This window comes from Canis lupus, chromosome 30 (assembly GCF_003254725.2).
Source record: "Canis lupus dingo isolate Sandy chromosome 30, ASM325472v2, whole genome shotgun sequence".
NCBI classification, from domain to species: domain Eukaryota; kingdom Metazoa; phylum Chordata; class Mammalia; order Carnivora; family Canidae; genus Canis; species Canis lupus.
This window is the reverse complement of record NC_064272.1, coordinates 20,979,154-20,993,988: the sequence shown is the minus strand read 5'-3', so window position 1 is coordinate 20,993,988 and position 14,835 is coordinate 20,979,154. Positions and strand designations below refer to the sequence as shown.

At 34.8% G+C, this 14,835-nt stretch overlaps 2 protein-coding genes across 2 annotated transcripts in view; both read left to right on the top strand.

The window, feature by feature from the left end:
* Positions 1-11,746, top strand: part of DNAAF4 (dynein axonemal assembly factor 4) — a 95,342-nt gene extending 83,596 nt beyond the window's left edge. The window contains exons 10-11 of the transcript XR_007407470.1: positions 9,227-9,295; positions 11,693-11,746. The gene's annotated coding sequence lies outside the window, so the exon portion shown is untranslated. The remainder of the gene's footprint in view (positions 1-9,226; positions 9,296-11,692) is intronic.
* Positions 1-14,835, top strand: part of CCPG1 (cell cycle progression 1) — a 39,502-nt gene that overhangs the window by 7,696 nt on the left and 16,971 nt on the right. The window contains exons 2-5 of the mRNA XM_025472719.3: positions 9,227-9,295; positions 11,693-11,813; positions 13,637-13,713; positions 14,584-14,785. Of these exons, the coding sequence (XP_025328504.1) occupies positions 9,236-9,295; positions 11,693-11,813; positions 13,637-13,713; positions 14,584-14,785 (460 nt within the window). The 5' untranslated portion in view covers positions 9,227-9,235. The remainder of the gene's footprint in view (positions 1-9,226; positions 9,296-11,692; positions 11,814-13,636; positions 13,714-14,583; positions 14,786-14,835) is intronic.

Sequence of the window (14,835 nt, the reverse complement as noted above, 5' to 3'; positions counted from 1 at the left end):
TTTCGCTCTGCCTATGCCTCTTCCTCTCTCTCTGTGTCTCTCATGAATAAATAAAATCTTATTTAAAAAGTCATTTTTAATTTTTAAAACATTAAATAATTTGTTATATGGCTAATTGGAAAAAGTAAGGTAGGGAACTTGTTGACCCCAATGCTTATATAAAATGTTTGGAAGGATATATCCCAGGTGCATTTAAATTAAATTTACAGCAAAAATAAACTGTATGTACTTCCACTGTTGAGGAAGACATTCTTGCCCATGCTTTTTGTTGCCATTATTTATGGTCTCAATTTTACCTGAAATACCCTCCACACTCTTATCTGCACATTTTGCTTCACTTTGCATTTTGCCTAATCAAAGTCTATTTTATGCCCTGAAGGATAGTAATTGTAATAAAAGGATTTAGAATAGTTTTATATAACTGGTGTTTAATACATATTTGCAGAATGAATGTGAATGAATGAATTTATCTTGTTGCCAGAAGGTTGAAGCAACTTAAAGAGGTAGATAAAATGCAGGAAGGTAACAAAAGAAGAGTGAGACAGAGGGAACATAGTGATAGGAATTATAAAATGGAACCAAGGATAAAGATACTCTTCTACCCACAATATACATTACGATGTCTATATTTTTACCAAGGCTAGGTATCATGAGGGAAAACTCTTCTATTACTGAAGCCAGCTGTTCAGGATAAGCCATTTAGTCTAACATTACAATCAGAAAGAAATTTCTACTGATGATTTTTCTAAAGATGCTTGAAAATGTAGTGAAGTATGTGCTTACTAACAGTTTCAAGGAACAAGATAATGAGTTCAGTAGGGCTCTTTTTTAAAGTGACTTGTTAATGTAGATCAGTGGCATCACAACAGTTTATGTTGGGTTGAGGTTAAAGTGTAGCACTTTAAGGAGGGCTGTCTGTGCTACAACAGTTAGAGAGTAAAATGCCTTGGCATAGATCTAGACTAGACTTCACTGTCTTTAATACCAAACTGAGAGCATCTTCAGTATTACATCAGAAAGGCTGGTCTGATAGATGCAAGAGTATCATCATCTATGATTGCTGAAAGTAAGATGAAATGATACAGAAGCCAGCTCCAGCTGGAGACTTCCATCTTTTTTAAAAAATAGATTCTGCTAGGCTTTTGTAAGAGGTCTTTTTAGAGCTGAGGAATACAGTAACCTTGTAAGACCGCTGGGTGATGTTGTATTAGACATCATCAAATTTTCTTTCCTTGCTGCTGGAGACTTTGCTGGGAAGCGCTGAAGAGTGGGTGAAATTGTTAGATAATAGTGGATTTCTTTCTTTTTTTTTTTTTGATAATAGTGGATTTCTTAAGCTTTTCTATTTCGACGTCTTCATTGTGGTTAGTGATTTTAGTGGCTCTCAATCCCTTTTGAGAATAGGCAACATTAAAAAATATTCATAACTGTGCTAAGTTTAACAGGCAAATTAGGGGTGGGGTTAAAATTGGAGGTTTTTATCAAAGCCTTGAATGTAGTACTAATAAGCAAAGTTATTCAAGGAAAAAAGTAATATAAACTACCATTAGGTACGTTATGCTAAGAAGTAAGAAGTAAATACCGTAGATTCAAGGGAAGGGGAGAGATAATTGTGTCAGATACTGTGATCTAGGAAAACTTTTTGGAGGGCTGAGCCTTAAATATAAAAATCAGAAGAAAGGAAGGAGGAAACCATTCCAGGAAATAGAACTTGAGTAAGTGAAGATGTGGAGGTAGGACTGTCCATTCTGTGTCCTGGAGGCAAACAGCAAGTTTGTCCAGATGAGAGTTCAAGAGGGAGACCTAAGTGATTGGTAGGTTAGAGCCGGTAGTGAAAGCTTCTGAATATCTCCACAGAGTTTGACTTTTTATAGAGAATACTTATTCTCAAGGTCAGGGGGAGACTTTTGAATGGGAAGAAAAAAAAATTGTACTTGGAGTAAGTATTGTTTGTAACCTGCAATCAGTTCATCGTTGTATGTAAGTGTTTAGAGTGGTTGTATATGTTTAGGAAAGAGTTGAAATATGGTACTAGTGATAAGTACCATAATATATAAAATAGCATTGTATTGGTACAAGGAATATAGATCAGTGGAATAGAATGGAGACTACAGAAACTGATTCATAAATCTGTAGAACTTTATATAATAAAAAGTGGCATTTCAAATCATAGAAAGTATGCAATTTCAATAATCAGGACAATTTCTAATACTAAAGGGAAAAAATCTGGATACATAGATTTAAATAGCTAAATGTAAAAGCCAAAATTGAAAAAGTGTTAGTAGACAATATAGGAGAATAATGTTGTAATCTTAGGAAAGACTTTCTAAAGCAAGATATAAAATACAGGTGTTCCTTTTTTTTTTAAGATTTTATTTATTTTTTCATGAGAGACAAAGAGAGAGGGGCAGAAACATAGGCAGAGGGAGAAGGAGGCTCCCTACAGGGAGCCCGATATGGGACTCGATTCCGGGACTCTGGGATCATGCCCTGAGCTGAATGAGCCACCCAGGTGTCCCTAAAATACAGATGTTCTAAAGAACACTTTGTTCTCCATCTTCTATCTTTGACAACATAAAATTTAAAAATATATCTATGATAGAAGAAATTTTTTAAAAATTGAAGCATTTTAGAAGAAAATATTTGTTGTGTTAACAGTGAATTATTTCATGACCCATTTTATAAAGAACTACACATCAATAAAGATAACCCAATAAGAGAGTGTAACATAGGAACATTAGATAATTTACAGAAAAGGAAATAAGGATCACCAATAAACATTGGAGATGTACAATCCCACTAAGTTATCTGGGACATGCAGATTAAAATGAGGAGATCATTCTTGCTCATGAGATGATTAGAAATTAAAGAGGGTTATTTATTACTCTGTTAAGGTTATGGAGAAATAGGTATCCTCCTGTTTTGTAGGAGACCTTCCCTAACCTTGTTTAAAATTTGAATCCCTACCCACCCTCCATTCCCTGCATTCAGTTTTCCTCTTTCATACTTTGTTTTTTTCCCCGGTACTTGCTGTCAACTGGTTTACCGTATATTCTGCTTATTTGTGGTGCTAGAATATGAGCTCTCTTCAGGGAGGGTGTTGGTGATTTAGTACCTCACTGTGCTGTATCCTCAGCACTTGTTATAATTCATGCACGGCACATAGCACTGGCCCAATAAATATATGCTGACTGACTGAATGAATGTGATATTTATGTTCCAGATCAAGGTAGGCTCATTTAAAACATTTCTGTGGGGTTGTTACTGGACAAAAACTAGAGTATAAAAGACATCTTAAAAGTTTTTATTAGTTGAGATCTTGGATTCTTTTCCCTTTCTTAAGATGATCTGGTTTAAACCATGATATCCTTTTGGGGAGGTGAAAGTTCCAGAGTCTTTGAAAAGCATTTAGAAATAGGTTCTTGAAAGCTAGCTGGACTGACTCATCTTTAAAGTACAGCAGCATTTCTTGGGACCTTTGCTAACAGCCCATTGGTTGGCTTGCTTTGGAATTTTGGATGTGTGGGAGAATAATGCCTCCATTCTCCATCCTGTCTAATTCTAGAAGATATGGTGGCAGGAAACCGTACACTTTTCCATAGTAAAATGTAGCTACTCAGGAAGGATGAGGGGCACCATCATATCAGGTAATACTCACTCTAGTTGTACATTATGAGATAAAATTGTTGCTGTGTTATTTCTTTTGACAGCTGCCACCTAAATTATTTTACAGTTACATCTTTAGACTATAACTCCCCTAAATTCAGCCTCCAGCATCTTGCTTGATGTTTTTACTTGGATGTGATCATCACTGTCTCAGATTTAACATGCCCCCAGACAGTTCACTAGTTTTCTTTTCATAACCTACTGCTTTTGAAGCCTTCCTGTCTCAGTGGCAATTTCATTTTTGTATTTGTGTAGCCCAGGAGTCCTCTCTCACACCTTACGTTCAGTATTTCGGAAAGTGCTATTAGCTGTACCTTCAGAATACATGTGTTACCTGTCCACTTCTGACTGGTCCAAACCCCCATCATCTCTCAGCTAGATTATTGTAGCTTTGTAAGTGACGTACCTGCTTCTGCCTTTGCTCTACCTTCACAATGCTGTCTCAGTAAGGCTACCAGAGTGCTGTTTCTTTCCTCATAATTCTTGTGACTTTTAGTTTATCTCAGAATAAAAAGCTTAAAAAAGGCTTAGGATCCGTAAGGCCCTACATGGTCCATCTCTGCCTGTTAGTGCTCGGTTCTTGTCTCTTCCTGCTTTCTTGCTAGGCCACTCTTCTCTACCACACAGGCTTCCTTGCTGTTACTCAGAGATGCAGGCAGGCTTCATTCCAACTTTGTACCTGCTGTTTGGTCAGAAACGCTCTTCCACCAGTTAACTGCATAATGATTTCCTCACCTATTCAAAATAGATGGTAAGATATATTTTTTTAATGAAGCTTTTCCTATGTTTTTAAAAATGAAAAAAATAAAAAATAAAAATGAATCCTCTCCAACCCAGCATTTTCTGTGCTACTCCCCTTTGTTTTGTCCATACTAGGAAATAAACCATCAAATACACCTAGCTGTTTATATTGTTGATTGAATGTCTCCAGTGTGGAAAATGAAATGCACAGAACAACTGAGATGATTTTAATTCAGGTTATTACAATATGGAGAAAGTTCATTAATGAGAAACATCTCGGAGAAAACCAAGGGGTTTTATAGGGACAAGTAAACAAGGGAATCATGAGGAAGGATGGAAATGACTCTTAACTGCGTTTTGTGAGGGCAAGTTGGTCCTTTGCAGTTAGTCATTTGTCAGAAGACAAAGCAGGACTGGGAGACTTTTTCAGTGTTTCTTGCTTTTGTCTAGCACAGGGCCCAGGTAAAGTTCAACATAGTTCTACTACGAATAGAATTTAAGCCCCAGGAGGTAAGACTCCTATTTGTTTTGAATCTTGGTGTATAGCATTTTCAATACCTAGCAAGTGCTAAGACCTCAGTAAATGTTCAACAGATGGATAAAGGAATGAATTTAAAATGTTATTCACCGTAGGCCTCCTGTTTGCTGAAGAATTTGATTATACCAGTGTAGAATTGGACTTTTCTGCTGTAAGTAGCTTCATAAACGAGATGAGACTCCATGGAATCCTGTTATCACCAATATGTGTTATATTCTGTGTTGAAATCATGTTTGTAATGATTATTGTCATTCTCTTCCATAGGGTTCTACATATAAAATCTTATGTGTTGTGAAGAAATATTCTTTAAGATTTCTTAAGAAGTGAGAGTCAATATAAATAATGTCTCCTGTTCTGAAATCTCTTATTCTGGGACTTCGGGTTTTATCTTGAAGGCAGTGTGATTCAGAAGTTTAAATGAGCAGATTTAAGTTTTAGAATAAACTTAGTGTAGTCAGCCTTATGTAGGAGTGACTTGAAGGAAATTGATTGCCGGTAGAGATCCATTAGGGAACTGTTACTGTAATTGAAGTGGGAAATGATGAAGTTGGGTTATGCAGTGGAAGTGGGGAATGGATAAGGAAGGAGTTAGACTTGGTTGGAATTTTGGGTCAAGGTGGGGTTTGAATTATCCTAAATCTAGGATTTTTGATCTGATATTTTGTGGCTTTTCCTTATAGCCAGATTGTTTTTGGCTGATGCTTTTCTCAGAAACCAAAGACAGGAAGAACAGCAGGAAGTGATTTTAGTTTTGTAGAGATTATATTTGAATACCCAAGAAACCTAAGCAATTATGGATATGTATGACTGATTAAAGAAACTACTCAGGAATGAAAGGAAGCCTGAGTGTAGAAAAGTGCTTCAAGCTTAATTATCTTCATAAGGCACCCTTAGCTTTATAACTTTGTATTTTTTTATGCCTTGTAACTTTCCATAAACTCTGCATATTTCTGAACTATTAGTAAAGCTAATAATTAAGGGTTTGTGCATTTACATTTGGTCAAAATAACAAACCTCATGGGTTCCTCTAGAATCTTGAGTTCCTTGAGGAACACTTAGACTTGTGTTACTTACTGCATCATCATCCAGAAGTCTTTACCTTTCTTCTTTTTGAGTGCCTAATATGTGTCAAGCAATGTGCTGTGTGTTGGGAATATATAATAGGTAAATAAGTAATTACAGCACAGCGTTCTCTTTCAGGTAGTAGATTAGGGAAAATACTAGTCTTTGGGGATGGTGTCAGGGAATTGTTCACAAAGGAAGTAATGCATTAGCTGAGATACCAAAGGTGGGTACAGGAGTTTGGGTTGAGGTAATGGGATAGGGAACTGATTAGAATATTTGCAAAAGCCCTGGAGTTAAGGGAAAGCCAAACCTTTTAAGGGAATCAAAATCATGAGGGGAAAGGGAGTGGATGGAGAGAGGATGAGGTGTTAGAGATAAAGCATTAGCTATACAATGCCTTTGAGCATTATCCTAAAGACCATATGAAAATCTTAACATTTAAAAAAAAAAAAAGAAAATTTTAACATTTTAAAGAGGTAATATAATAAAATTATCATTTTAGGAAGATCACTGTCAAGTGGGGAAGTTCAGATACAATGGCAGCTTTTAGAGTCAGTGTGTCTAAAGTGGGGCTCAGAAATTTACTTTTTTAAAGTTTTAATTGCAGTGCACCCAACTTTTTGAGAACTGCTGACTTAAAATGATTCTTTAGTAGGGCTGTGAATTTTACTTATCCAAACTGTTTCTGGTGTTGTGTTCTTTTTCTCCTTTGGCCTAGATGTCAAACTTGTTCTTCCTTCAAGATGAGTAAATAAAGAATTAAACTGGGCCCTGATTTAAGTGAGCTCTTTGATTTGAAAAACTCAGTTATGCAAAAGTCATCTCAATTCAGCATTGTATATAACCTTATTTTGAATTGTTGGCATTGTTAATTTCATCAACTGAGCTGTTAGATTACTTTGTTGGAAAACAAAAGCTAGGAATTTATCTGTTTAAAAGAACTGTTTAATGGAAATTACTTAGAGAAGGGTAGGAGATAAACACATTAAATATCTCTGATTGGGTTTGGTAACCCACAAATTTTGGAAGATTATTAACAAAATAAAGCTGGTAAATCTCAGGGATGAGATGGAGCATGAGAATGTGGGCTTCAGAGGAAGTTAATTACCATCTTCCACATGGTGAAGAATGCTTTTTAGGCTTCAGCCAGCTTTCCTTCTTGTTCCATATAGAATGGTTTTTCTGGTTAAACCAGAAACCTGGGAGTTCTCCTACCAATACTCTTTTCCTCTTCTATATTTAGTTATTCAGTCCTTTTAAAAAAAAAAAAAAAATCTTTCATGTTTTCTAAAATCATTCCCAATTTCTCCCCCTCGTCAGTCTTGGTTAAATGTAGGCGCTCATCTTCTCCAGGGATTATTGCACTGATGGCTTGTATCCTGCAGGTTGAGGGCTCTTGAATTGCTTCCTCATCTTAATATATGCACTTTTAAAGATTCCTATCTGATACTCTTTTAATATTCCACTCATGCTGGATTAGTGCCTTCCTTAGAATGTTCATACTTGATTTTTTCTGCCTTTGTTTTTGTTCTGTGATGCTTTTTCTGTTCTTTTGGGAAACCCTTCCAGTGTCTTTTTTTTTTTTTTTTTTTTTTAACGAGGAAAACTATTTTTTTGTAATAACTCTTAATGCGAGAGAGCATGTCTAAAAAACATTGCAACCTTATTTATAAAGCCTTCTTTGACCATTCTCCTTTCCTCTTGCTAAGTTAATTACTGTCTTGTGTAGTCTCATACATCAACCAATAATTTTCAGATTATTATTAAAAAAATGAAGTACAAATCGTAACATAAGTTTTTTTAAACTCATGAAAACTGGTTCATGAGGCATTGGGAGTTATATATTCAGTTTAATAAGGAATACTGAAATAAAATTGCTAAGATATGCAATTGGTTAATACTCTGTAGGGTATACAGACTATAACCTTTGGGGTAGTCTTCTCTACTGGAAAGAAAACATTTATTGCACTGTAGTAGTTTACCTTTAGATTTGTAGTTATAAACTGCCTGGGCCCTAATCAGTTGTAAGTAGGAAATCAGGTAATTGGTGATCTCAGGTAACTTATTAGAAAATGCTCTAACATGACTGTAAAAGTGATACAGTCATCTTTATATCTTATTTTAGATTTTGAATAATTTTTCTGAAAACATGCTAATTTTTATATCATTTGTGACTTAAGGACCTTCTCATTTTGTTATTATTCTTTGGAGGTAAGGGTAGGGGCAGAAGGAGAGAGAGAGAGAGGGAGAGAGAATCTTAAGCAGGCTCCATGCTCAGTGCAGAGATGATCTGCGCTGAAATCCAAGAGTCTGATGTTTAACAGATTGAGCCACCCAGGCATCCCAACACCTTCTCCTTTTAAAATAATAAAATTTTTAGACCACTCTTTTTTGCCTTGTTCTTACTGGAACACTGGTTCCATATTAAATTGTCTGAAATAGAATTCTGTTAGAACACCAACCATCAAGATGGATTCTGTGTGTTTTCCGTGTATGTACAATAATAAAAGCATTTATAGGACTTAAATATATACAGCAAAGCCAGTAAGATTACCATTTAGTTAGCTTGGTTTTGAAGTTTAAATAGGAGTTTCAGATAGAAAGGGGAGAATAAACCAGTTAGAGTGACCAGTATATATATATATATATATGCTGGTTTAGGACTTAAGTTTACGTTATTGTCAGTGACCACAAGTTTCTAACCGATCTCTGGTCGTTTTCCTACCATTTTAATTTAGGTGAAGTATTGCTGACACCGTTATTTTCATAAAAACTGTTTGATCGTGTCGTCCCTGCTTGAAAAATCTCCATTGCTTCATGTAGCCAGTACTTTAGACTTCATTTTGCTTGGCCTGGGAGCTCTTCCCCTATTTGATCTTTTAATGAAACCTTGATTTACCCACACAAAGTGGCTTCTTTCCCTTCAGTTCTGCTTGGCCAAATCTTACATTTTCTTTCAGACCACAGCTTTTTTATTCCTACAGTATGACTGTCTACTATTCTAGTTCAGGAGGATCTCTTTGTCTTAAAAGTTTGGTTGTATTTGTTCATGCAAGTATGCAGTTATATGTCCTGTGTGATAAATCTGTGGGTGGGTTGTCTCAGTTTCACCTAGAAGGCAGGCAGTAAGCCACTTTTTGCATTTGGGCACATATAGTGCTTCCTATAGAATTTTTAAAAATGTATCCCATGTGACAATATGTTTTTTATTTGTAGACCTGAAAAATGTCTGAAAATTCCAGTGACAGTGATTCATCTTGTGGTTGGACTGTCATCAATCATGAGGTATGCTATTTAACATTTTTATAAGGCCATTTGTAATATTATAGTGTATCAGCTGTTTTTTTTTTTTTTTTTTTTGAAGGTCAGTATTTTTCTACATTGAAACCTGAGGTTCCATTGTCTATAGTTTGGACATTTTCCCACCCACATTAATCTTCACTTCTGAAAACTCCTCATGAGCTAATGTCTTCTGCATTATTGTACATTGCTTTCCTTGGCTTTGAGACATTAGGCAAATATTAATTGAGGGTTTATTATTATTTAGGCCCTGTACTTTACCTACATTCTCATAGAATTTTGAACAACTTCTGTGGTATAGAGTGTTTTCATTCTCATTTCTTAGATGAGAAAACTAGAGCTTAGAGAGGTTAAGTAATTTGGTGAAGGTTATGTAACTAGAAAATGTCAGAGTCTGCATTTAAACAGATCAGAAAGGAGCATGGGGAACATGTGTTCTACTTTGGATATGTTATGCTACATTATGTTACTAACAGAACTTGATAGAAAAAGGACTACGGTTAGAACACTTTAAAAAAAAGTTTTATTATAGAAGTATAATATTACATAGCTGGCATATAATAAGCATTAATTTATTTTCCACACTGGAAACATACGTGTTTATTGTAGAAAAGTCATAAAAATTCTGATGAGTAGTGGCACCTGGATGGCTCAATTGGTTAAGTGTCTGCCTTCAGCTCAGGTCATGATCTCAGGGTCCTGGGATCGAACCCCATGTTGGACTCCCTGCTCACTGGGGAGCCTGCTTGCCTACTGCTCCCCTTGCTTGTGCTCTCTCTCTGTCAAATAAATTAAGTCTTTTAAAAAATTCTAATGAGTAGAAGCACTAAGTTAAAAATCATCTATATCTAAAGTTTTAATGGATTTATCTATAGATTTTCTATTTGTTTTTCGGATCTCTTAAGCCTTGACTTGTTTTCTTTGATTAATAAAAATTTAAATGGTATTTTTATAATTACTTTGATAATTTAAGGTTTAGACAGTTGGTTACTCATGTCTTCTTAAAATCAACATTAACCAGAAGAGATGTTTTATTCTGCAGTAAAGTTTGAAAATTTGATAGCAGCTGTATCAATTGAGATTGAGGTGGTTTCTGTTTTCTTTTTTTAATAAGTGACTTTTCTATTTTTAACCTGTTTTCTGTAAAGCATAGATCATCTCCCATAGGAATAACTTCTCCTTCAGGATAATTAATAGTATAGGATCAAGGAAGCTGTGAGAGTCTTACTTGTGAGTCTGTAGTATGAAGCAAGATAGTAAACCTCTGGCACTCAGCCAAGTGTGTCATTGGAGTATTCTGTAATAGAGACATCCTGTCTTACAGTAGATCATATTTGTATTTTTATCCTCCTTCCCTTTGTATCTAGTTTTCAGGTTCTGCTGCTAATGTCTCTTATGCAGGTTTCCTTTTCCTTTCCCTTTGCCATCATTCCCTTTGCCATCATTCCCTTTGGCACCATTCCTAGGCCAGAACTGGTCTCCCCTGCAATCCCCAATTCAGCCCTAACTTTGCCTGTTTCTATCATTTTCCTGCCACCTTAAGCAAGTGTCTTAACACTCAGAGTTCTCATTCATGAATTCTTTTTACTGTTTTGAGTTATATATGTCAGGAGAACTTAGACCTTTCGATTTCATGGGTCAGTAAACCACAGGAAAAATTGGGAGAGAGGCATTGGGGATAGGCAGAAGGAGCTTAGTGGCTAATTTTATTTTGCTAATTAATAAAGGATTAAAAAAAACTAAGATCCACTGTTTTATTATAGAGAAGACAGTCTAACATTACAGTAGGGAGGACAACTTTGGAAAAATAAATAATACTCTAAAGTTTTATAGGGAAGGTTTACTCCATTCATTCTATAGATTCATTTTAATCCTTGCCCTTAGGCTTTTTAGTTTTCTACATTGTCACAGTAAATAGTTATTTGCATATGGAAATTTCTCTGAATAGGCTATAAACTTGTATTTTGGATTTGTATTTTTTATACCTCATAACACATAGTGAAGTGCCTTGCATAGTACTTTCATAAATGTTGAGTAGAAGTAAATTAATAGAAATAGCTAAAGTTTAGTTTAAAAACATCCTCTGGGATCAAATTTATTGCTTGGGCTTATTATCGAGTAGAGCATTTGATTTTTGGTTGACTTTTAGAATTTAAATTTATATATATATATATATATAAAGAATCTTAGCCTGTGATTCCATCCTGCCATTTTCCTGCCATAGGTCTTTATGGACTAAATTGAATAAAAGGTAGTTAGATTAGATACCACTCCCTTTGGAGTATGGCATCTAGGACTTTTAACACTGGAAATATCTACCTGTAGTCGTGTCCAACTTTGAGCAGCTGATAGACATATAACTGATTATCACTTTTTCCATAGGGGTCTGATATAGAGATGGTGAATTCTGAACATGGTACAGCCAGTGACAGCTGTGAGCTCGCTCCAGAATGTACATCTTTAGAGCAAGAGGAACTACAAGTATTGCAGTCAGAGCCGGGAGGTAAGATATTAAAAAAGGTCTTTTTTTTCTTAAATATGATGTGTAAACAACAGGATGAATCTTTAACCTTTTTTCTAGGTGGGCAGCATTTCTAGCTAACTTAAGTGATCAGGTCACTGAATGACTAGAATGTTAGTGTGGATTAGGTAGGTAGTGGTACCTAATGCCCAGAGGTTTGTTTATTTGCAGCTGTAGTATATATTTGGGCCTCTGTATAACTCTCTGATACTACAAGTGTAACCAGTAGCTAAATACTGCTAATCATTGATTAAGGCTAGTGATTTACAAAATAATTAATCATAAGGGATTTACTAAACTCGGATTCTCTAGTTATCATGCTTCAAATTACTGTTGGTTAGAGGTGGTAAAGGGTATTTAAATGCTGTACTCTTCATTTTTAAAGTACTTCTTAAACTTTTTTAAAAAACTGCATTAAAATGTAAACAGAACATTTACTCAGGAGATTAAAGTGAGTATGTCATGCCTAGAAGTATGATAGATTATACTTCTTAATCTTGTCTTCAGCCTATATTGATTATTCGTGTTGGAACACTGATTCTCATCATTGATAGGTCAGAGAGCTCTTTGAGAATCTGAAAGCTGTGGATTATTACTCCCAAGTAATGCATATACTCACATATGTAAAAGTACTTTGAAACTTCCTTGAGAGTCTTTGGATCCAAGTCCATCTTTGTTGAAGAGTCTTAATTTCAGATTAATATTTTGTTAGGGGCTATGGAACACATACAAATGGGATAGTTTTTCTTTTTTTCTCCTGTTTTTTAATTTTTGAAGGGGCTAATTTATATGAGAAATACATGTTCATGACAGAAAAAAATGATGAGCAAAAAAAATTTTAGGTCACCTTTAATTCTTTTTATCTGGTTGTAAGTACTGTTAACATTTGGTTGTGTTCTTTGCTATGCATAAAATGTATATGTTTATCATTTTGTAGTATTTTTAACTTGTATTAAACTTTTAATAGCTTTTTTCATTAAAAATATAATTTTATGAACTTCAGCTTTTTTGTACACCCTTTTATTTGAGGAGTTTCTTCTAAAATATATCTGTTATAGTGACATTATCTTATTTTTTGTGTTCTTTTGAATCTTTTTTATTGCAAAGAATTCATAATTTGAAGCTATAGTTTTGATTCTTGCGTTACCAGGCATTGACAATCATTAGAATAGTAATACTTTTAGGAATTTTGAATAAACGTCATGAACTCAGAAAATGTACCATCAGATGTCTAAAAATTGGTTTTCCAAATTAACAGATTTTTTTTTAAAGATTTTATTTATTTATTCATGAGAGACACAGAAAGAGAGGCAGAGACACAGGCAGAGGGAGAAGAAGCAGGCTCCATTGCAAGGAGCCTGATGTGTGGGACTCAATCCTGGGAATCTGGGATCAGGCCCTGAGCCAAAGGCAGATGCTCAACTGCTGAGCCACCTAGGCATCCCTCCAAATTAACAGGTTTTTACAGATACCTTGGATTCATTACTTTGGTATTGTAAAGTAGAGATTATGTTTACAAAAAAAAAAAAAAAAAAAAGATTATGTTTACTTAGAGATTTATATTGTTTTTTAGTAGATCTTAAGTGAATTCAGTATCTGAAATAATTCCGACAGTTTCAAATAATTTGAATAGAGAAATCTTTTTAAACGCAAAGGTAGAGTGACTTTTATCATTGTATATGATATTTAATTAAATCCACTTTTAAAAATTAGGAATAGATTTTATGTACTCAAATTATAATCTTTGTGAACTACAAAAACTCAGTTAAGTGTAATTGATTGAATTGATCTTTGCTTTTTATCAGAGAGTAGCCAAAATGGCACACCATTAATGGGAGAAGCTGCTTATCCAGCTTTGGAGGAAACGAAGTCAGCACTTGAGGTAAACTTGTGTTGTACTCTATGGATATATGACATACAATATTTGTTAATTAATACTAAGGAATAATTAAAGCTTCCATTTCAGGTTGTGCATTCTATTGCTTTATGAATTATAAACAACTTCTATTAAAAATTTTGAGACTCCATAGATCAGTCACCTTTATGATTAGAGTTAGCTTCTGTCTTAAACTCTTAGGTGAGATGTCTTTTAACTTACCAAAGTAATTGCAAAAGTAATTTCTGTTCATTTCCCCTCTAATATGCTTTTCTTTGGAAATAGATTGCATTCTTGAATTATATTGAGAGATTACGTTATTAGGATTTACCTAAAAATGAAGGTTCGCTTTTAAATTTGAGAACAAACTGAATCTTGTTTTTTGATGTTTTACTTGACTTCTGGATAAAACTAGATGATTTGTATATGACATAGCTATTGAAGTTTGTGATATGTGTAACCAGAGAAATTTGTAATCACTCTTTTCTGGGCTTTCTGACTACAGAGTTATGCTCAGATAAACCCATGGAATTAGTGAGAAATGAATTCTCTCCCTTGTGTGGTCCTTGGCTTTAAAGGTGGGCCTATCAGCTTCTGCAGCCTATGATGATTAGCAACAGTTTGATCTAATTCTGAGAGAATTGCTAAGGGGTTTGATGGTGTTTTCAAACTAAAAGATGAACTTGGTATTGAGTAATCTTTGTCTTTTGGGCAGGACTCCTATCTTTTATTTTAAGCCCAAATTACCATACTACTTAAATCCTGGTATACACTTTGAACTACATAGAAAATAGAAAATATAAGGGTGTTAAATAACTTACTTTCTAAATTTATTAGACACTGACAGTAAATTTATTGTCTAAAATTATTCCTTAGAGAGAAGAAGAAAAGTCATCTGAAGACAATGTCTATTTTGGAACTGTCAGTGATGATTCTGATATTGTTACCCTTGAGCCACCTAAGTTAGAAGAAATTGGAAATCCAGAAACTCTAATTGTTGAAGAAGCACAGAGTCCAGAAGACTTAAACATGGGCTCTTCTTCCAGCAGCCAGTACACATTCTGTCAGCCAGAAACTGGTAAGAGCTGCGTAAAGAATACACTGCTAGAGATGTAAGGTCTCCTGGGA